The sequence below is a fragment of the Athene cunicularia genome, assembly GCF_003259725.1.
Source record: "Athene cunicularia isolate RWA chromosome 5 unlocalized genomic scaffold, athCun1 chr5_part2, whole genome shotgun sequence".
Taxonomy (NCBI): domain Eukaryota; kingdom Metazoa; phylum Chordata; class Aves; order Strigiformes; family Strigidae; genus Athene; species Athene cunicularia.
In genome coordinates, this window is record NW_020799102.1 from 5,762,341 (window position 1) to 5,786,299 (window position 23,959).

Genomic DNA, 23,959 nt, shown 5'->3' on the forward strand with positions numbered 1-23,959 from the left:
ATGCCAGAACCAGACCCAGAGGTGTGTGGGCAGAAACCTCCCAAGCCTGCAAACCCCCCTGGCAGAAGGTGCTGTGGATCTCCAGCCCCCGGCTGGGGACCTGCCTGGCCCTGGGACATGGATCTCCAGGTGCTTGCGTTTGCTTTGTCACGTTTAGCTTTGCTGGGTGAATAGTTGTATTTAATCCTTGGTGCAATTGCTGAAGTAATCTGTTTGTTACGTGACAAAAGAGGCTGCTGCAGTCGGTTGGTGTCAGCTGGATACCAGAGTCTCAAGAAATCAGGGTTTGCCTCTCAAGCTCCTGCAGACCTCAGGCTGGGGCTTTTATTTCACTCTTTTAGGAGCATTTTGTACTGCCACCTGGAGGGAAATGAAGAAAACAATTTACAGGCCAAATCGCACAATAACAGGAAGGGAAATGGCTTATCTGGAAGTAAAAACCGTGAAGTTTAAACACTAAAAAACATTTTCAAAGCAAAATTCAGGTGTGCTTACCAGTATTGCTAGCAGATTAGTTTCAGGCTGCAGTTAAATGGCAACTGCTGGTATCTTATGGATATGTACACATACATAAAGTAGATTCCAGAATATATACCAAGTGCTTTGAATTGTGGCCGTACTGAGTTTGTTTCAGAAAATGCAAAATATTCCTTTGTGAGAGATTATACAGCAATAGGATGAAAGGAAAAATCTTATGAATAAAAAAGACCTAATTCGCATCAGCCATTTTTTGTGGGATGGTGTTGAAAGTGCTAACTGAAGTATCTTTTGACTAAGATCTTGTAGGTTTCGGTTTTAAGTTCATATGTGTAAAAGAATCGGCATATGTTGTGCAAACTGGTTTTGTGACAAATTTATTTTTTTTTTTTAAAAAAGGTGGAAACTATCATTTTAGCAGCATGTTTGTTGTTTTTTCTCTAATAGTTTGGTATACTTGTGGTGTCATTTTTATGTTAGTAGATTTTTAGGTATCTCTTCTGCAGGTTGAAAAGTCTAGGTTTGGTTTTTTTTTTTTTTAAACTGATTCACCACTTCATGTGTTAATTAAACCAACCCATATTTTCTTTGAGCTTCTGGTAGTTTTAAAGTTTTAATTTCTATTATTTATTTTTGTTTTTCCAGGTCAGATGTGCAGTTGCCTGTAAGTATCATTCTGTTGCTCAATTTTATTATTTTTTTTTTTTTTAAATATAGCCCTCATTATCTTAATAGCATTCAAAAATCTAAACTTGCTTATTTTAGTGACTGTAATTCCTGCAGTTCATTTAGGGATATTTAAAGATACAAATACGTACTCAGTTTGCAAAGTGTTCTGGTAAAATCAAGTACAGATATATAAGCTTAGGAAGATTGGAAAATATGCTTAAAGACAATACAAACCAAACAAACCCCAAAACAGAAAGAAGACACCTGAACTGAACTTTAAGGATTTTCTGAAGTGAGCATAGTAACTGCTATACTTGCCAAGATTACAAGTTTTCATGTGGCGGAAATTTCCAAAAGTACTTGCAAATGAGTTCTACCTTAATTTGTAACATCAGACTTGCATGAGTCAGCCTTTAAATTTTAGGGCCTAAATCAACTCTCTCCACAGTTTTGGCTGTTCTACATCAACTTAAATCTGTTTTCTTTAGGTATACCATAGCCATTCCTTACTTGTGGGAATATGAGTACTTTTTTGCTGATACACTGGGGGAAGAGGCAAAATTGCAATGCCAGGTTGAGTAGAGCAGCTAGCTTCTAATGTATTCATGAGGAAAATACACACACAGAATGTGGCTGCAAGTTTGTTCAATTCTTTTCAAACAAAACTGCACTGAAAAAAAGCAGATCACGGTAGCTTTCATTCGAACAATGAGTAGAGTCAGTGGTAAAACTAGGAAATGTGCAGTGACATCTCTAGGAGAACAAACTGGGAAAACAGAATTGTCTGCGGTTCTGTGCATGATATCTATAAATGACTATACTTTTGCAAATGGGAAACCAGAAATTTTGTGAAGGTACTTAGTGCTTTGTATTCTCTTTCAGGCACTGAAGATTGCAGCTCAAAAAATGTAACTGTGGAAACAGGAACCAGTAGTAATGATAAATTACCAGTAAACTCTACAAGCGGGACCAAAACCTATGGAGGTGGAAGATGGATCAGGGATGTGTCACTGCCCGACCAGACAAAAGGTGGTCGGAATAATGTAACACGTAAGTGATTTGGAATGTGACTGGGATATGAATCTTCATGGTGTTTTGTGCTATTATACTGTGCTAGCATTTTAAGTCTGAGGTCTAGTCCAGAGTGCAAAGAGCAATGCAGGGGCGTGAATCCAACTGCTTTACTGGAGTAGCAAATGAGCCAAAGAAATGTATCTGCACAGCTGACTGGGAGTGCACTTTAACACTATGATTGGCATGTGGCCTTGGAATACTTTTATAACTGTTAGACTTGGGATCCCTCCCCTGTTTTTATAGTTTTATAGATTACAGCTGCAACAATTCAAACATACTGTGACATAGATTTTAAATATATGCGACAGTACAGCTAAAGTACTCTACCTAGTACAGAGGGTTCTGTATCATGTATGTAGAGGAGAGGTGCGTGAATCTTGCAGCGGGAAAGGCTTTTAGGATAGCCAGCTTAGGGAAAAAAACAAACCAGGAGGTTGTGTGTTCCAGTCTTTCTCAGCACACTTCATGAAGCTGACAGCTGAGGCAGGATGGTAACCACTGCTGCACCTAGACAGTTTTACTCCTAGAGATAAAGTAAAACTTGAGTTAGATTGCAGCGCTAGCAAGTGTGCCTTGCAACATACAAGGATGACCTGATGATTTTCACAGACTGATTACTGTTTTACAGAGACCTCTCATTTGGGTAGGGTGGGGACAAGGGTGCTTTATGAGTTTGTCAGCAAATATTCTTGCGGGTTAAAAGTTTGGGTTTTTTCTTGCCTTTCACAGAGCCCATCCCAGTCCTTGATCTCAAGGCAGAATATGTTGGTATGACTTCTGTCAGTTTAACATGGGCAGTGAACACCACAGCTTTGAACTCCTACACGTACAGGATAGAGGTGGCAAGTGGTACCTCCGTTAAGAACCTGACATCCAATGTCACCAAAACTGAAATCAAAGAGTTAATTCCTGGGACACTGTATAATTTCACATTATTTGCAGTAGCAAGTGATGATGAGACAGAAGGAGAAGGATCATCTATAAGTCTGTATACAAGTAAGTCACAGTTACTTGCAGCCCTGTTTCTGGTGGACTATTTTTCTGTGCAGCTCAGGGCTCTACCTACCTCTGGGAGGATTGTAATTCAGTAGTTTTGTGTATAGACGTGATGTTTTAGTCTTGGAGCCTGATCTGGGCTATATTCAAAGGATGTGATGTTAGTGTGCAGCAGAAACATACCCCTGATGGTTTTGTTTTAATTTTAATTATCTATCTTCCCCTCCATCCTCATCTCTTTCCACCTCTCTAGATTCCAAAGGGAGGCCCTGTGCTTCTGTTTTGGAGTGTCTAAAGGAGATGAATCCTACTCAGAATGACTTCTCTTCAGTTCTCTGTTAGCTGCCCATTGACACAAAAGACTCCAGGACCATCTGGTGATGATGCTGGGGTGCTCCTGCACTCTGAACAGGGAGTGATGTGAAGAGAGTGAGGCAGTGGTGTGCCTGTGTTTCTTCTGTCCACGTATGTGAGCAGATGTTCTTGCAGGTTGACAGATGGTTGTCTTGTCTTCCACAGAGCCCAGCCCAGTTCTTGATCTCAAGGCAGAAAATGTTGCCATGACTTCTGTCAACTTAACATGGATGGTGAACGACACTGCTTCCAGCTCCTACACGTACAGGATAGAGGTTGAGAGTGGTACCTCTGTTAGGAACGTGACATCCAGTGTCACCAGAGTCACAATTACTGAGTTAATCCCTGGGGCCATGTACAGATTCACAGTATTTGCAGTAGCAGCTGATGGTTGGACAGAAGGAGAAGGATCATCCATAAGCCTGTATACGGGTAAGTCACAGTTTCTTGCATCCCTGTTCTGCTGTGTAGCTCAGAGTTCTGCCTACCTACATGAGGGCTGAAATACAATACTGCTACGTATAGATGTGGTATTTTAATCCTGGAGCCTAATTGGGGCTGTCTGCTAAGCATGGGGTCTTAAGTGTGTGGAAGAAATGTGTCCCTGCTTTGGAGAAAAAAAAAAAAAATATCCACAGAAGTATAACCAGACAAACAAAACCCGCCTTCCTTCCCTTCCAATCCTCATCTCATATGGGAGAAGTTCTTGTTCACAGTGTGCTGAGTGAAGAACTGGCTGAAGGACAGAGCTCCAAGGGTTGCAGTGAATGGGGCTACATCTGGCTGGCGACCAGTCACCAGTGGTGTTCCTCAGGGCTCAATCCTAGGGCCCATCCTGTTCAATATGTTCACTGATGATCTGGAGCTGAATGCACCATTAGCACTTTTGCTGATGACACCCAACTGGGAGGTGCTGTTGACTCTCTTGAGGGACAGGAGGCCTTGAGAGGGGTCTAGATAGATTGGAGCACTGGGCAGAGGTCAGTGGCATGAAATCTAACAAGTCCAAGTGCCAGATTCTGCACCTGGGATAGAGTAACGCCAGGCACAAGTGTAAACTGGGAGAGGAGTGGCTGGAGAGCAGCCCTGCAGGAAGGGGTCTGGGGGTGCTGGTGGGTAGCAGGCTCACTGTGAGCCAGCAGTGTGCCCTGGCAGCCAGGAGGGTGAACCGCATCCTGGGGCGCATCCAGCACAGCGTGACCAGGCGGTCACCAGAGGTGACTGTCCCGCTGTGTTTGGCGTTGGTGCGGCCTCACCTCGAGCACCATGGACAGTTCTGGGCCCCACAGTTTAAGAAGGACGTGAAGGTCCTTGAATGTGTCCAGAGGAGGCCAGCAAAGCTGGTGACTGGGCTGGAAGGGATGTCCTGTGAGGAGCGGCTGAAGGCTTTGGGTTTGTGTAGATTGGAGAAAAAGAAGTTGAGGGGCAACCTCCTTGCTCTCTATAGCCTCCTGAGGAGGCGAGGTAGAGAGGGCGGTGTTGGGCCCTTCTCCCTGCGATCCAGTGACAGGACACTTGGGTAGGGTCCAAAACTGTGTGAGAGGAGGTTTATTCTTGACATGAGGAGGCATTTCTTTGAGAGAGTGGTCAAACGCTGGAACAGGCTTCCTGCAGAGGTGGTTGATGCCCCAAGGCTGTCAGTGTTTAAGAGTATTTGAATAATGCCCTCAATAATAAGTTTTAACTTGTAGTCAGCCCTGAAGTGGTCAGGCAGTTTGACTTAGATGACTGTTGTAGGTCCCTTCCAACTGAAATATTCTAGTCTAGTCTATCTCTTTCCTGCCCACCTCTCTAGATTCCCAACGAAAGCCCTGGGAGTTCTGTCAGGGTAATGGCCTGTGCTTCTGCTTTGGAGTGTCAAAGTCAAGATAACTTTTCTTCACTTCTCTGTTAGCTGCCCATTGACACAAAAGGCTCCAGGACCATCTGGTGATGTTGTTAGGGTGCTCCTGCACTCTGAACAGGGAGTGATGTGAAGAGAGTGAGGCAGTGGTGTGCCTGTGTTTCTTCTGTCCACGTATGTGAGCAGATGTTCTTGCAGGTTGGCAGATGGTTGTCTTGTCTTTCACAGAGCCCAGCCCAGTTCTTGATCTCAAGGCAGAAAATGTTGGCATGACTTCTGTCAACTTAACATGGATGGTGAGCGACACTGCTTCCAGCTCCTACACGTACAGGATAGAGGTTGAGAGTGGTACCTCTGTTAGGAACATGACTTCCAATGTCACCAGAGTTGAAATTTCTGAGTTAATCCCTGGGACCATGTACAGATTCACGGTGTTTGCAGTATCAGCTGATGGTCAGATGGAAGGAGAAGGATCGTCCATAAGCCTCTATACAAGTAAGGAAGTGCTGCCTCTCAGTTGCAAGTAAACATGCTATTGTACCAAATTGCCCTGCTTTTTTTTACCTTTGGTTTCTAACTTTGGACTATTTCTCATTGTGATGCTTCTTTGCTCCAGGTGTCTGTGGGCATGAATGCCAGGTGGCCTTTGTTAAAAGGGAAAAGGGCTGAGATACCTGTTTTTCTGTGTGTGTTAATGTGTTGCCTGTTAAGCTGTTATTTCATCAGCTTGGGTGCTCAAGACTGTAGAGATCCAGCTGCTACAACAACATGACTTTCTCTAGACTTGATGGCTGAACAGGTCCCCTGTAATGCTTTTGGGAGCAGGTTATCACAGCTCATACCAAAGGACATTGCGTTCAGGCATGTGGTTGCCAGGTTCACAGAGGCTTTCTGTTTTTGAAGATTGTGTTGAGCTCTTTGCAGAGCCCCTGGCCTGGGGCTCCTCTGGCCTCTGACAGTGCCTAGGGCCACATTATGGATTGTGGTGCCATTTTTGTCAGCTTTGTGCCATGGCACATTTTTCCAGATCAGAGAGACAGATGGGAGGAGATCTTTATTTTGTGTCTAGCTCAGGGGTGCAAAGGGAAGAGGCAACATCCCTACGAAGCAATTGGAAGCAGTATGTCCTGGAGCTGCTACTGAGCAGATGAATTTGTCTAAGCTGCCTGAGTCTTGTCTGCCCAGTGTTAATGGTGGATCAGGCTTGCGGACACAGCCCCCCAGAGTGGGTCAGCTGTTGGGCCTGCTCAAGGAGCCCATTTCGTTCTCCTGATGTTGAGGTGAGGTTGGACTGAAGGGGTCACATTAAGACTTTCAGGTGCAATTGAGTTAATGGACCAAGATCACCCTGCACTCTCCTTCCTTCTCTGATTTCCATCTGTTTATCTGTCTGGAAACCCACTGAGGAAATAAATGTTTTTAGCATGTGAAGGGAAATAAAGAGAACATTCCCCAGAACTCCTGTGGCCTTTCCAGAGGTGCCACAGCATGAATGTCTGAAACTGGACATTGATAATGCAGAAGTGTTGCGTGGCTACAAATAATGCTCATACTGTGTGGAATAGGGAAACATGGCTGTGGCTCTCCTTTCTTTATTTCTCTGTCTTGACAGATTGTTGTCTTGGCTTTCACAGAACCCAGCCCAGTTCTTGATCTCAAGGCAGAATATGTTGGCATGACTTCTGTCAACTTAACGTGGGTGGTGAACGACACTGCTTCCAGCTCCTACACGTACAGGATAGAGGTTGAGAGTGGTACCTCTGTTAGGAACGTGACGTCCAATGTCACCAGAGTTGAAATTTCCGAGTTAATCCCTGGGACCATGTACAGATTCACGGTGTTTGCAGTAGCAGCTGATGGTTGGACGGAAGGAGAAGGATCATCCATAAGCCTGTATACGGGTAAGTCACAAATTCTTGCAGCCTTGTTTCTGGTGAACTGTATTTTCCGGTGCAGCACGGAGCTCTGCCTACCTGCCTGAGGATTGTAATTTAATACTGTTGTGGGCAGATGTGATGGTTTTATCCTAGAAATGGAGATGACCAATCTGCCAAGCATGACATGTTGAAGTGCAGAAGCAGCATTGCCCTGATAGAAAGCTGTTGGTGAAGTTTGTCCTCAAGGCTGGCAACGCAGAGAGGAGGAATTGCCCCAAGGACCTTTCTCTTCTAAATTTGGGAAAGGGGATTGCATTTGTTCTCAGATTCTTATTTTAAGGTGCTCCCACACAGAGCATATTGTGGCAGGGGAACATTTGTGATTTGGGTGCCCGTATCTGCCATTGGGCTGCCACAGGAGAGTGAGATTGAGGCAGCGGCTAGTTCAGGAGAACTGCTTTGGCCATGTAGCACCTTGCTGTGTTGAGTATCAGAAGTCTTGCCATGTGCTGTTGGAGGGACCATTTTGGAGCTGGCCTGCAATGCTGTAGCCTAGCCTGGTCATTACACAGGGTGTATTTGAAAGAAAACACATGCCTGTTCTTGTCATTTGTGTTGTCCTGAAATGTACCTGCATGTGTGCTCATACCTTTCCAGTAAATGCCCAGAAGTCTCTCCTGTGCTGCCTAACTGCAATGGCTAGTTGCCTGGTTTTGAAGATGCACGGGGAATAGGGTGCAGGAGAGAGGGTTTTGAGAGCTGTTCCCTCTGCAGCGGGAGTGAGTGCAGGGCAGGAGGGTTGAAGGAGGAGCAAGGTGCCTGGGTCACCACCTCTGTTCCTCTTCGGTGTTGTTTGATCTTCCTTACTTTTTGCTGTGCAGAGATGCACCACCATTGTCTTTCCCCACTGCTTTTCTCTCCTTCCTGCCCACCTCTCTGCATTGTCAGGGGAAACCGTGGGAGTGATGGCACAGTGGTGACCTGTGCTCTGGATTTTGAATGTGAAAGGAAGATGAATTTTACTTGAGATGCCTCTTTCTCATTTTTCTGTTAGCTGCTCATTGACACAAAAGGCTCCAGGAGCATCTGGTGATGTTGTTGGGGTGCTCCTGCACTCTGAACAGGGAGTGAGGCAGGCAGTGGTGTGCCTGTGTTTCTTCTGTCCATGTATGTGAGCAGATGTTCTTGCAGGTTGGCAGATGGTTGTCTTGTCTTCCACAGAGCCCAGCCCAGTTCTTTATCTCAAGGCAGAAAATGTTGGCATGACTTCTGTCAACTTAACATGGATGGTGAGCGACACTGCTTCCAGCTCCTACACGTACAGGATAGAGGTTGAGAGTGGTACCTCTGTTAGGAACGTGACTTCCAATGTCACTAGAGTCGAAATTACTGAGTTAATCCCTGGGACCATGTACAGATTCACAGTATTTGCAGTAGCAGCTGATGGTTGGACAGAAGGAGAAGGATCGTCCATAAGCCTGTATACGGGTAAGTCGTGGTTGCTCTCACACCTCTTCCTGATGGTCTGTATTTTGCTGTGCAGCACAGGGCTCTCCCTGTTTGACCAAGGGTTGAAATGCAGTACTGTTGCAGGCAGAAGTGCTGTGCTTTGCCTGCCTGCAGGTAGAGATGTTTGTGTGGAAGAAACATAGCCTTTTTTTAAAAAATAAAGTAAAACAAGCCCCCTCAAAAACAGCAGTTGGTGAAAGTGGTCACCAAGGCCTGTGATGCAGTGAAGGAACTCTTCCTGAGAACCTGCCTCCCTGGCCTGGAAATTGTGTGTGTGGTTTTGCTACCTTCATTTCTTGGGGATGGGGGCCTCAGACCCTTATTTTAAAGGGCTCCCACACAGACTGAGTGTGTTTTGCCCAGAGAGCTTGTGTGATCTGGGGGCCTGTGGCTGTCATTAGTCTGCAGCAGGAGAGTGAGCTCAGGGCATGAAGGGTGGTGAAGGAGCAGGGTCATCACCTCTGTTCCTTTTCCAGTGATACTTGATCTTCCTTACCTTTTGTTCTGCATGGATACACCACCATCTGCTTTCCCCACCTTCCACTGCAACCTTGTATCTTGCCTGACCACATCTCTGAATTCCTAAACAAAATCCTGGGAGCACTGGCACAGCAGTAGTGACCTGTGCTTCTGTTTTGGAGTGTCTAAGGGAGGTGAACCCCACTCAGAATGACTTCACTTCTCTGTTAGCTGCCCATTGACACAAAAGGCTCCAGGACCATCTGGTGATGATGTTGGGGTGCTCCTGCACTCTGAACAGGGAGTGATGTGAAGAGAGTGAGGCAGTGGTGTGCCTGTGTTTCTTCTGTCCACGTATGTGAGCAGATGTTCTTGCAGGTTGACAGATGGTTGTCTTGTCTTTCACAGAGCCCAGCCCAGTTCTTGATCTCAAGGCAGAAAATGTTGGCATGACTTCTGTCAACTTAACATGGATGGTGAACGACACTGCTTCCAGCTCCTACACGTACAGGATAGAGGTTGAGAGTGGTACCTCTGTTAGGAACATGACGTCCAATGTCACCAGAGACGAAATTGCTGAGTTAATCCCTGGGGCCATGTACAGATTCACAGTATTTGCAGTAGCAGCTGATGGTTGGACAGAAGGAGAAGGATCATCCATAAGCCTGTATACGGGTAAGTCACGGTTGCTCTCACACCTCTTCCTGATGGCTCTCCCTGTCTGCCCAATGTTTGAAACAGTATATTGTTTCAGGCAGAAGTGCTGCACACAGCCTACCTGCAGTCACTGATATTAAGTTGTGGAAGGGGGTTCTCTGAGGGCTTTTGTTAACTTCTCCTTGTGGATGAGGTTTTCAGGTCCTTATTTTGAAGGGCTTCTACGGGGAGTGCGTTGTGCCTGAGGAACTCCCCCTCTGGAGCTGCTCATGGCTGCTTGCTGATCCCTCAGCCATCTTGCTCTCATCAGCTCGTCAGCAGAGAGGAGAAGGTTGCAGTGCTGTGGTGTTCCTCATGCTAGGCATTGTGACCATTTTTTCCCTTTGTGAATATGCACTGCTGTGTCCTTTCCTTCACTTTGTCCACTTTTGACTGAGGTGAGGTCAATCTAACCCAGATCTCCTCAGTGGGGTTTCCAGAGGTGCCCCAGGATGTATCCATGAAGAGATCTCTGGTACTGTGAAAGTGCTGCTTGGCTACTTGTAATGCTCAGTCTGTTCAATACATGGAAGTGTGGCTGTGCCTCTGCTTGTGTTTGTCAAAAAATATTTGTGAGTGTTGATGGAGTGTCATCTTGACTTTCACAGAGCCCAGGTCTGTTTTCCATATCTGGGTGCAGTATGCTGGTCTGTGATTTTCCCATGGAGCACAGATGATACTTATGACTACACCTACAGATTAGAAATCCAAAGTCACGGTCCCTCCTCTAGAAACCAGACATCCAGTGTCACCAGAGGTGTTAATACAGACAGAAACCCTGGAGCTTTCTGTATTTTCATTGTGTTTGTAGGAGTATCTGACAGTGTTACTGAAGGAAAAGTAATATTTTTAAAATGCAATAGAAATAAGTTCCAGTCACTAACAATCTTTTAACTAAATCTGTTTTTTTTCTGGTACACAAATCTGCTTCTCCTTAGATTCTTGAAACAATATCCCTTTTTATTAGCAAAGTAATTTAATCCATGAGCATTTTACCTCTGTATTTGGAAGTACTAAATACTTCTTTATCGAGAGAGGAAATAAATTTGCTGTGTTTTACAACTGTAGAAGTTAAAAGTGTTTTGGTCTTGAATGCTAAGTTTTGTAAGATGTTTAGTTTAAAGGGAACTTTCTTCTCAGTGTTACTGCTACATCAACTTTTAAAATATCTTTTTATAACTGGTCATAAGTTTGCAATTTCTGTATTGTGTGCTATAGAACTCTCATTAGCTGACATGTTGTAGTTGCTGCTCTTAAGGATGGCTACTGCTGTGCTCTTAATGCACAGAGCTTATATTAGTTTTCTTGTTGGCCACTAAGAGTTTTACACGGTTATACAGTGAGTTAGTGTCAATCTACATAGTACTCTAAAAATGTTCTTAGAGTGGTATGTTCAATTGTTGAACAGTATTTTGAAAACTTTGCTGATCTTGACAGACACTAAACCTAAATTTTCTCAGTAAACCTGTCTGCAGGAGGAGGTCTGTGTACTTAGTGTGCTAAATGCTTCTCTTCCTCATAGGGTAGAAGGTCCTTGTAGGCAGTACCTTCATCTTTTTAACAGTGGAAGGGAATACTGAAGTTTTACAAGCATTTATACACAGAACTTACAAATAGACAGCTTTTTCGATTTACTATAATACTTGATTTCTTACTCTTCTTTTTTTATTTCAGTTCCTGCCTTAGTGAATTCATTTCAGTGTGAACCAGTGGCCAAGCAGTCTTCCCTAATGCTGAAGTGGGAGTGTCCTTCTGGTTACAATTCTGGCTTCAAAATTAAAATATTTAATGCTACATGGGAAAAAGAACAACAGACTCCATCCTGCATGAGAGAAGGCTCAGAGGAAGTCTTCAGAATAGCATCTTTAGATTATTTCAACACCTATAATGTTACTATTGCAACTCTTTCAAATAGTTCTGAAAGCCATCCAGTGCAGAAGATATGTAATACGAGCATTACTGGTAAGCATTAAGATTTGAGAATTAAAGATATTCGTAGGACCAAAATAGTGATTTCATGATGCAGCATACCAAACTTGATGTGCAGTACATTATCAGCCTACAGATTGTGAATAAAACACTACATTCATATAAAGTCTAATGTAATGCTCAATAGATATGCATTATATGAACAGCATTAGTATTTCAGCATTTTCTTTTTCAGAAAACTTTTCTTTATCGGTCATTAAGGTACTAAAACCTATTTCTTTATATAGACCCGCCTGCTCCAAGCAAAGCTCCTTTAGTCAAGGCAGTCAGTCACAGCTCGTTGTCTGTTGAATTCTCTGATTTTGAGTCAGTGAATGGACCATTAAAAGCCTATGCAGTAATGATCACAACAGAAGAAGGAGGTAAGATGTTACAGTATGATCTTGTAGCTGTGTGAAACAATTTATCAGATATCATTACATTTTAAACTCTAAACAGGTGTTAAATAGAGAAAAAGCTGACTCAGTACTTTCAATCATCTTTCAGAAATCATGAAGCAAAAATACTTTGCTTGCTTAAAGTCAGATCACTCCTTCTCAGAAAGCCAGTTTTCACTCAGCCTTTTCCAGCCTGACTTATTATTGTATATGTTTCATATGTATTGCCACTGTGCTGTTGTCGTCTTGATCTGCCAGTGATTCCTGCCACAAGGTTGTGTAGTGTCCTTTTTTTTTCCCTCACAGAATAATTTTCAGAGCTACTAACACAAGCAGCTTTGGAATGTGGGATGTTTTTCCCCCTCCCATATTGAGCTGAAAGATACCTACTGTAATATCTTAAAAAAAAAAAAAAGTGAACTTTCCTTGGGATTTCACTTAAAACACTTTAACTGAGAGATATGGAGTGCTGGTGGAAGGCTTGAGCAGCATTGTCAGCATTACATGCTACGGGAGTCTGAACACCACGGAAAGCTAGCATGTGGTCTATCAAATTCTCATCTTTAAAGCATCAAAACAGAGAAATGTCTTTAATTGGTGAATGTCTAATGGTAAATCATAAAATTAAGGATCCTTCCTTTGCATTGTAGGTTTTCGTTGAATGTCTTTTCATTTCTGCCAGTGCACTGGAGGAGTAAAGCAGCTGATAGAAATAGTTTCCCCCAAGTGGGATTTGCCATTTATGCTTATCCTTTGTCTTAACACTGGAAACTCATCTTGCAGCAGTTTGACTGTAGATCTTTATTCTGTGGTTTTCCATATAATCTATGTACAAGAAATGCCCATATATATATATCTGTAGTACATCAGTGCAGAAAATTCCTATTTTTCACATGCCTGCTCAGCTGCCCCAGGGTTGCTGACTTGAATGACTCGGAGGCAGCAACAGCTCTGCTTGTACCTTCAACCAGTCCTGCTTAGTCTTGATGAGATTCATTGTAGTCTTCTGTGTGGTTTTGATTGCAAGGTATTCAGGAGAGAGGACTTTCAAGATGTTATTGAGAGAAATAAGGAAGGAAGACTGCCTGTATTTATAAGATGGAGTCTGAGCGCTTTGATAGCAGGAAACCATCCTTACAGCCAAGCATCACTTCACCTTTATAGTGTTGAGATAGCATTAATATGCTTGAGATGTGTTTCTCTGTCTTAAAACAGACATCATTACCTTTAGGATAGACAGAGGGGACTTTGTTCAGCTGTGTAAGCAATGGTGTCTAAGGCTGTTTGAGATGGCCTAGGGTGATATGCAAGGCATCCACACAAAGACCTGCAGGTACAACCTGGGATGTACATCCTTTTGGAATGGAAACTAGGGACCAGACAGGATGTATAATGTATCTTGGACAGTATTGAACACCCTTTTCTAGGCAACTGAGTTAATTGCAAGCTCAGCTGCTTTTAATGTAACCAAACCAGTGCTTTGCAAGAGCTGTCATGCACCCTGTTCTTGCACAGTCACAGTTGCTGAGAGCTTTGCTGTTGGTGACAGTGAGCCACCAGCTCACTACTGGCAGACTACTCGCAAACCTTGTTTACACAACTGTAAAAAACCTACTACCTACTACCTTTCCAGCTTTCAGAGCTCCTGCAAGGCTTCTCCTTTTTAAAGGTGAATTCAGTACTTTATCTGTTTTTGGAAGGAGCTCTTAGCTTTGTAAAGACAGTCAGTAGAGAGTAACGTATGCAAACTTCAGCCAAATGAGCACCATTTTTCTTACTCCCACAGCACTTTGAATATTTGAATCAGTTTGCTTGCTCTTGATTTGTCGGACAACTGGTAATTTGAGCTTGTTTATTACCTCTTAGGTCATCATATGTGCCTTGACTGTATAACCTGCCTCAAGTTTCTAGGGTTCATCTTCTAACAACAGGAACTGTAAAGTGGTGCTGTTCTGCAGACAGTGTCCTGTTGGTCACTGTTTGACTGCAGTAGCCCATTCTTCTTAGTCTTCTGGAAGATAAACTGTTCTGATCACGGTTTTGTCCAATGCTTCTCTCTGTCAAGAAAAGGCAGAAATTAACTCTTTCATGTCTTAGGGTTTAGGTGTGAGACTTCTAAGACACAGCAAAGGAGTTGTAAGTCAGGATGAGCTTAGTGTCACCCTGAAAGAGGCTTGATGCTGTTTGAGTAGCACAATGTTACCAAGTACCAGTTGAGTTTTTCTACACTGTTTGCATTGTACTCTATAGATATGATAGCTGATAGGGTGTGTATGGAAATAACTGACTTGTCTAGTTAAGTTTGTCCACAGGGGTACCAGAATTCACCACTAATGTACCTCTACAGAGAAGCTCCACTATACATGGTAGAAATAAAACCAAAAGGATGTTAAAACAAGTTACACTGGGAAGTAGGGAGGAGTTTGTGTTGCAGTAGAAGAGATTTCTGAAATTGTCTGTTGCACCCAGCCTGTCATTTCAGGCAGTATTTATGCAGTAACGACAACTGTGGTTAATGTGACCCTCTCAGCCACTGTGCTGATTGATACAAAATCAGTGGATGATATATCCCACATATATCCTTGTTTTTTCCTGAAGGTTGTGCATCTTTGAAGTCTAAATTGAACAACACATACAAAGATTTCAAGAAGACGAAGACAGTTACCTATGTTACGTATGTCATAAAAACAGAGCAGGCAAAACCACCTTCTTTTCATTCTCAGAATGGTACCAACATCGTTAACGTAGGCAAGGGAAACACAATGTATGGCTACGAAAATGGACCGCTGGTTCCACTTCGTTCATACAGGTATTTATTTCAAACCACTGTTTGATTTATTTTGCTGCAGTTGAAATCAAAAAGACCATCTAACAAAAAGATTACAGATCTTGCTTAAGAATGTTAAGGCCATGTGATGTACCTGATTTTTTTTCTTTCCCTTCTCCCTTACCAACAGGGCAAGTGTTGCAGGTTTCACTAATATAACCTTTACTGTGGCCAACATCATTGTGGGGGAAGATAGTTATGTATCATTTTCACCCTGTTCTGAGGCGGTTTTGCTACCCCAGGATCCAGGTATAGTTAATGTCAAATGTAGGACTGGCAACTGGGCACATAGTGTGTGGAGATGCCTTAATTATGGCAAGTTTCATAACAGCAAAACACCAGTTGGTTTCTCAGTGATGGACTGTTTCTTTCTAGCTTTGCAGTGACACTGCTCTGTAAATTCAAACCTTGCTAGTTCTGTGGGTGACCTCTTCTTTCCATATATGACTTCTGCTGTGGAAGTAAATGCTCTGCTGCCCATGGCATGCTAAAAGGGATTGGATGGCACAGGAAGACTTTGGTACAGAAACAAGGAGCAAAAAGCAGCTGATGTTCTAACAGTTCTAGTAAATTAGAAATGAGTGTATTGAAATGCAAATACTGGTCCTTTGATCCCATTTTTTATTAATTTATCATCCTTGGTTTATTATTCTTAATGAGCTTTCAATACTGGTACTACCAAAGGGCGTGGTAAAGACAAGACATTTAGTAGTGTGTGGAGTGTGCTCTGTCACTTGTAAGGTTCTCTTGTGGCATGTTGATTGAGTTAGATGATTACCAAATTGCTAAATCAGTAATGAGTAATACTTGTTGTCTTTTATCAGGTGTTATTGCTGGAGCTGTTATTGGATGCCTTTTAGCTATATTGGCTGTAGTCGCTATAGGGGGTTTCATATTCTGGAGAAGGAGAAGGTAATGTGTGTTCATTGTTACTTGTGCTGTGATGAGGAACACTAGTATTGCACTTCTGTATCTTTCTCCTAAAAAGGTCTCTTCTGTTTTATGCACTTCTATCATGATGCTTTAAAATACGTTCCATTAAAAATCTTGTTTGTATGTTACTGATTAAGTCGATGTATCAAGCTAGTTAAATGACTTTGTTCAACCCATAGTTACAAACTAATGAGTTAAGATTTGTTTTGTTTAGCTCTTCTGAATTCATGCTTGCTGATGAAGTAATTCAATCAGAAGTAAGCAAACATCACAAATTATTGTGCTAAAAACATGTGTAATTGTATCTTAGATGGTTTTACTTTTAAATTATCCATTAATCACACTTTTTAATTGCTTGATGACGTGTCACATGAAACTTCCATTCTGGAGTTTCCAGAAGCTGATGAGTTGCCTGGGGTTTGAGCTGGTCTCTCAGTTTCCAGTCTTTTCCAAATAGTCTGGAATTTAAGAGTCTGCAAAGACTTTTTCATACTCTGATCACATGGTACATCCTTTCTAAAGAGTTAGCTGTAGGGCCCTTAGTCCAGTTTTCTTAGTTTCTTTGATTAACTGCTGTTACTTTTACAAGTGTATCCAATAGCTGTGGACAATAATGAGAAGAGCTTCCTTTAAAGCTCAGAACACTTACTTCCATTCAGCTACCATTTCCAGTACCACTGACACATCATTGTTGAACACTTACTGTAGGGATTCTGGGAGTAGTAGCAATTCTCCTGAGATGTTAGCTAACGATGCAGATCCCTCCGATGTACTTCTTCCACCCAACTTACATGCTTTATGTTCAGGCATTATACTCTGGTTCCCACAAAAAGAAACAGTCTCATTGCACACCACCATTGAATGAAGGATGAAATATTCTTACTCCAGGTACAGGGTTTGCCTCAGGAGGGTGTTTTTTGCACAGAATGAGACTTTCAAAATAAATTGTTCTGAACAGGCACAGGAAGTAGCTGTCATCAGAAATCTCATGTGCATTCCATTAAATTCTACTGTGAACCTATTGTATTTTCTTTTGCCTTCTAGGAAAGATAAAAGAAATACTGAAGTGTCCTTTTCTCCAATTAAGTAAGTCCATATCCTTTCACATGTTGTTTTCTGAGCTCAAGTGGTATTTGAAAATCTTACTCTGAACCCAGATACTTCTTTTCTGTGCAGTTTTGTATAGAATTTTGCAGTATTAATTCCTCATGGAATTTAAAGACTCCAGCCTGCAAACTAGAAATAATCATATTGATCGAGACTTCTAGAGTTGCCTCAGGGATTTGAATGCTTGCTTCGTGAATTGCTATTAGACACATAAATGTTCCACATAGTTCTGAAAAGCAGGATGTTTGAGTGAAACGTAGGCTTCTGTGCACGTGGAGGAAACGATCCAAATTGTTGGTAAAGTGCACATAGGTAAAATTCTGCACTGTGGCCTGAATTTTCCTTTGCTTTATGACTACTTTGTGCTGAGCCATTAATTCTGATAATGTTGAGACTGTAAAAGCTGGCTGTGGGAGGGTAACCACAATATATTGGAAGTCACAGGCAGTTCAATTGAATCACATTATCGGTTCCTGCACCAATTTTTGTGCTAATGGAACGGCATGGCTGAAGCATCCCATGAAGACCAGTGTAGACTTTGGTAGTTGACACAAAATACACCAGGGAATGGGACCAATCTGATGGGAGCACAGAAGCAACTGACTGACACCTTCTGTGATACTCTTCTCCTGAAGGATGCACTATTCTCTCCTTGGTTTAACAGATCAGTTAATATGCTGTGCTTGGTATCCTGTCCCCTGTAAATGCAGTTTTGTGGCTGCTACTAACAGTCATGCTTTCATTCTTAGATTTACATAGTGAAAAATACAGCTGCATGTGTCTAATCAACCTTTTTTTCTTTCCCCTATCCTCCCTTGAAGAATCAAGAAGTAAGTAAAGCACACTTTCTAACACATTAACTCAATTTATGGTTTATTTACCTAATACCAGTTAACAATACATGGCTTTTCTTATTTTAGGTCAAAAATGATTAAAGTGGAGAACTTTGAGTCCTACTTTAAGAAGCAGCAAGCTGACTCCAACTGTGGTTTTGCTGAAGAGTATGAGGTACGTGCCCTCAATGGAGAGAGCTCATGACAAATACTTTTGGAAAGGCAAGTTAGCTTTCCTGTGGAGCATACATGAGGCTTACTGAAGGGGAACAGAGGGGACCTTTATTATAGAGATTATTAAGCTGCATGTATAGCCTTTCTTTCCCTGCTTCAGCTCCAGATTTAGTTGAAGTGCATGATAAACACTTTACATCCTGAACTATTATCTCTACCTGTGAGCTTATAGCATGGCCTGCTGGTCAGAGCACTCACCAGACAGGATCGCCTGAGTCCTTGCCGCAGTCACACTACAGTTAGCCTAGGGAAAGCTATTTAACTCCTCTGCACTTTGTATTTTTTAATCTTGTTTTTGTTTTTCTATGCAGCAAGACAGGTCTCTTGCTAAAATCACTGATTTCTTTAGTGCTTAGGTGTGATTTGCAAACCACATCTGTGAATAGCTTGAAGGAGCAGTCAAACAGCAATTAACGATTTGCTTAGTGACCATAAATGTTTTGTTTTTCTATGAAATGTGCTAAAGTTCAGTTGTTATGGTACAGAAGACAGAAATCAAGTGTCACTAAGCAAATATGTGTTGTCATGTCTGCTGTTAAAAATCTAATTTTTTTTTTTTTCATCTCCTTGAAGCTATTAATTGACTTTCTTCTTCTTTCCAGTCCTTTTGATTGTACTTTGCAGGCTGGTGCTCTGCCTTGCCTTCCTCTCAAATTTTGCTTCCTTCAGTCCTCTCATGATGTACTTGCTCCCTTTTTTCCCCGTAATGTCCACAAAGTTTACATGAAGTAGATCGCTGCCTTGGGGTCAGAATGAGTGTGCTGTTGATGTCAGTGTTGTGTATTTCAGCCAAACTGTTCCTGGGCTTTTGAAGCCCACCTCTGCGTTTTAAACATGCTACCATTCCAACGTTCTGTATTAATCCCTTCTCTATTAGATTTGCTACTGTCACCCTCCCACCCTGTAAAAAGATTTATCCCCGTAGAACATGCCTACTTTTACAGCAAAGGTCAAGAGTGGTTGGAGCGTTTGTCTGTTGCAGTCATGTGTTTCTGTACAATTCCTAAACCAGAACCAGGTGCTCACGAACCCTTCTTCTGTTGTAGGAACTCAAATCTGCTGGTGTTCATCAGCCCAAATTTGCTGCTGAGCTTGCTGAGAATCGTGGAAAAAATAGATACAACAATGTCTTACCATGTGAGTTACTGGTTTTGTTTTGCATCTTCTACTGGTTGAGTTTTCCAGTGAAAACCCTTGGATTTGGATTTAATAGTACCCAGAGGCTTCATCGAGGGATTATTGTCATCAGTTTTCAAAGCAATGAACTTGGGCTGCTGCTTTTCCAAAATCACTGTATAAGCAAACCCAAAGAGTTTTCCCTCAGTAATGTTTTCTAAAGTTCCCAAACTTTCCCTCATGGAAGTTCATTAAAGAACTTGCCCTTAAATAATTTTAAGTTTCCATTTGTGAGAAACTTGCAGTCAGTTTGAAAAAGAAACAAGTTAACAGTTAACTTGGGACAGGTAGATGTGCAGAGCTGTGAGAACCGTTACAACCCTGTTGCCAGCTTTGCAGAAGAAAAAGCCTAAGCCCTCCCTGTGGGAACCCCAGCATAGCAGAGTGTAAGAAGGCATTGGAAGGTGAACAGTGACAGGTACTTAAGGATGATTTGAAGGAAAAAACATCAGCTGCAATGGCAGCAGGAGACAAATCACCTATTTTTCTCCAGTAATTAAAACTATAATAAATTTTGTGTTGGATTAAAAATATATAAATATGCAAAACCAAACCATGTGGGTTTTAAAAAAAAAAAAAAAAAAAAAAAAAAAAATCTGTGTTGAGTATTCTGAATCTTTATCCTGGCCACTCATTTTTCTGAAGGCTTTCATCATAAAAATTCTAAACTGCTATTTATGATTCCTAAAGTTATATTCTTATTCTTAAAATGCACATTTTTCTAAAACACCTTTTATTTAAAACTGTGCATTAGATAGTGTTTTGCTGAAAGGGTCTTGTTTTAAAATTCATAATTTTCCTTTTTTCTTTCTGCAGATGATATTTCTCGTGTTAAACTTTCAGATCAAAGCTCTGCAACTGATGATTATATTAATGCAAACTATATGCCTGTAAGTCACTTCATTAGTTGTAATGAAATACAATGTGTACTTTTATGATGTAGGCTTAACAGCTCATGCTGATGTTTAAAATTGGCTTTTTATGTCTCATTGATGCGCAAGTGTGTGTATATACATATTTATTTTGGGTTTTTGTTCCTAGGGCTATAACTCAAAGAAGGCATTTATTGCTGCACAGGGTCCTTTACCCAATACTATAGAAGACTTCTGGCGCATGATTTGGGAAAAGAATATCTACTCTATTGTTATGCTGACAAAATGTGTTGAACAAGCCCGGGTATGTTTTTATTAAAATTGAACTGTCTCTGGAAGATGGTTGGATCTAATTTCGTTGTTACCCTAGTAGGCTGGAGACTGACTTCTTTCATTTAAAAACCATCCACTTACTGGAAGACTGTTTTCTAAATTACATAAGCCAAATTTTTTTTAGCTTTTCCCATTTTGTTATCTGATGACTACCAGAATAGATTGTCTCAGGAGGGTTCGCTGTCTTTAAGGGTGGGTTCTTCTCCCTAAAGAATGGTTTTGGTGGAGCTTCTCCTGCCCTGGGATAGGCCATTGGGAAGGGTGACGTGCTTTCTAGCCCTGCTTCAGGTGGTGTGTAACTTAAAACTAACAGTCCATTGTTTCGTTGCTGTGTGTAATGTGTCAAACCTTGTAACTCTCTTCTCAGACAAAATGTGAGCAATACTGGCCAGACAAACAATCCAAGAGCTATGGTGACATTATTGTGACGATGGTCTCAGAGGCTGTCCTTCCAGAATGGACAGTAAGGGACTTCACTGTAGAAAAGGTGCGTGCATACCCCCTTGGTTGTTAGTGTGTAAATATCTACAGAAGTGGTGTATCATATCACTGTGACTTCACATGTGAAGCAACACTGGAATGACAGAATACAATAATTTCACTAAAACTTAATTAAATTCAGAGTTATCTGAGGGAAAAGGATAAGTGTGGTTTATTTTAACTTGAGGCTTTGAATATATTTATCTGCTTTCTGTGAAAAGTCTGATTTAAAATTTTTCACACTATTTACTGGCAGCCAGACTCCTATGATATTTACGTGTATGCATTTGTTCAGGTGCCCTGGCTTCTTACAGATGTTTTAGTAACGCACCTAGAGGTGGGAGGGAATACGTTGCCAGTAAGGCCCTTCCTGTGGCAGAAAGGGATCTGCCAGCAAAACCCAGCCTGCTAATGGGAGTTACCAATTGCCCCATCAGTGATTCTGCAGCTCGTGTTTCCCTGAGACTTGCACCAGAACTTGTGCTTATACAGATAATTGTAATATCTGCTAAACCGAACAATTAGCCCCATCTCTGTCAGAAAATGTAATGCAGCAGAGGTAAGTAGAAAGTAAAAGGAAATTATTTCCAAATATTCTCTACCAGAGTGGAAGGAAGAGGGAAACTGAAATATCATTGGTGAAATTACTGCACGGTTTCTAACGGGCATCTTTAATGAAGCTGAGGTTTGTCCAGTATCTATGGCAGGAATTTTTTTTTTTTTTTTTTTTTTTTTTTTTTTTTTTTTTTTGGTGTGTATTCCTCTAGACCAACACACCAGAGAGCCACTCGGTGCGCCAGTTCCATTTCACCTCCTGGCCAGATCACGGAGTGCCAGAGACAACAGACCTTCTCATCAACTTTAGACACCTTGTTCATGAGTACAGCAGTCAAAATCCAATTGACTCTCCTACTCTGGTGCATTGCAGGTAGGAAGAACATGTTTGTATTAGACACGTTTTTATCTTGTGGCTTTTTTAAGAACAATTCTTTTCAATGTGATTTTGAAAAAAGAAAAGTGTTTCTGCTTAAGAAGATTAGGCTGTTCACCCTGCCGAATCAAAACTTTTTCCTCATGCTTCAGAAATGTAGCAACACTGTGTAGATGATAGCAAAGTACACAACACAGAATTTCATGAGAATTAGACCATCTTTCTCTCCTAGCCTAGAAAACTTAGCTGAAAAAGTTGTGTCTTCAAGTGCTTTTATCTGTAATCTTGTGCAAGTGCCAGGCTGGGAAGCCCAGAAGCCTGTCCTCCCTCCTGCTTGGAGATGGTGAACGCAGGTGCCACTGAAATAACAGAAGGCATCTCACTGGCTTTTCATCAGTCCCCAGTGAGGCAGTGGTTGAGAGAAGGCAGTAACTCTCTTCCCCCTGCCCTTGCAGTGCCGGTGTCGGCAGGACGGGGACGTTCATCGCCATTGACCGCCTGATCCAGCAGGTGGAGATGGAGAATACGGTGGATGTGTACGGAGTGGTGTACGATCTTCGCATGCACCGACCCTTGATGGTGCAGACTGAGGTAAGGCTGTCTTTCATCCAGCTGCGTGTTTTTCAACTGTGTGCTATAATCCAGGAAGGGTGGACTCAAGAGGTAGCTTAGAATTACAGAAAGTATAAGATACCAAGGAGAAATCTGAAATTGCTCTTTATTTAACTTCCCCCCTTCCTGCCTCATCTCCTCCCACAACAGCAGTTGCAGCCAGGGGCTGTAGTACATCCAAGCAGTCTCTTTACAGAGTGCTTCGAAGGTAGGACTGGCATTTGCAGCTGGAAAGAATCAAACTCTGAAAAAGGGCTTTTTTGCAGCTTGTTTTACCCCTGTGAGTTTTGCCCTTATAGCTGTGAGCCAGAATTATCTTGAGTCAAATGGTCTTGGTGTGCAGCTTTTCTTTTGTGTTCTGCAGGAGCACATGAGTCCCTGCTGAAATTCTCACTTTGATCCAAAGAGATGTGTTGGATTAACTCAAGCTGGTTTGAAAAAGGCTGTAAAATTTCCATCATGAAAGTCTTTTAAGAGGGTGTTAGGCCTGACACTAAATTTGATCCTAGTTTTTTATGGGGGGTTGATCAGATCACATCATGAGGTCCTTTCCAGCCCTATTTTCTATGATCTATATACAACTTATAGAAAATACTCTGTGATAAAAATCATTGCAGTGCATTCAAGCCCCCAAACTTATATTCAGGAGCAGAATTACTTCCAACATCAGATATTTTCTAGAAATGTATCACCCTCTGTTTTTCTCCTATCAGGACCAGTACGTCTTCCTAAACCAGTGTGTTATGGATATTATTAGATCCCAGAAAGACAAGAAAACTGATCTTATTTACCAAAACATGACAGCAATGGCAATCTATGAAAATTTCACACCTGGGCCAAGCTTTGGGAAGGCCAATGGCTACCACGCATAGCCTGGATGGAACATGGTGTTTCCAGGAGGTGTCACCTGCGCAGAGGAAAGGGAGATGTTCTACTCATCCGGGGTTGCGTGCAGTGTCTCATGTCTGGCTTCTCCAGGTCTATCCGCATTCGAAGATGTGATCTGCAGGAGGAAAAAGGCAGTGCTGGCAGGAGCTGCAGACTGATATTAAAAAAACAAAACAACAAGCAAAACTATTTAAAGTTAACAGAGGAATCTTGCTTTTCTTGGGAATTTAACAGTACTGATAGGTGAAATAGCATTTGCAGTATGAACGGTGGGCTAGAATTTAAATATTAAAATAATAACACAAGCTTTTTATTACAATTTTATATGATTTCATTTACAGACACCAGGCTTGTGGGCTGTTTTAATATATTTAATTATAAGTTTCAGGAACATATTTTATCTACTGTATCTG

General features: G+C 42.0%; 1 protein-coding gene across 1 annotated transcript; it reads left to right on the top strand.

Moving 5' to 3' along the window:
- On the top strand, positions 1 to 23,959 carry PTPRJ (protein tyrosine phosphatase, receptor type J). Its single transcript, XM_026850174.1, has 24 exons — positions 1 to 21; positions 1,123 to 1,141; positions 2,029 to 2,196; positions 2,950 to 3,216; positions 3,736 to 4,002; positions 5,642 to 5,908; positions 7,048 to 7,314; positions 8,512 to 8,778; positions 9,667 to 9,933; positions 11,629 to 11,916; positions 12,171 to 12,305; positions 14,919 to 15,129; positions 15,278 to 15,396; positions 15,972 to 16,059; positions 17,125 to 17,166; positions 18,009 to 18,017; positions 18,108 to 18,195; positions 19,301 to 19,391; positions 20,247 to 20,320; positions 20,472 to 20,606; positions 21,003 to 21,122; positions 21,883 to 22,043; positions 22,502 to 22,637; positions 23,372 to 23,959. The coding sequence occupies exons 1-24, from the start codon at positions 1 to 3 to the stop codon at positions 23,528 to 23,530; spliced, it is 3,666 nt and encodes a 1,221-aa protein (XP_026705975.1). The 3' UTR covers positions 23,531 to 23,959.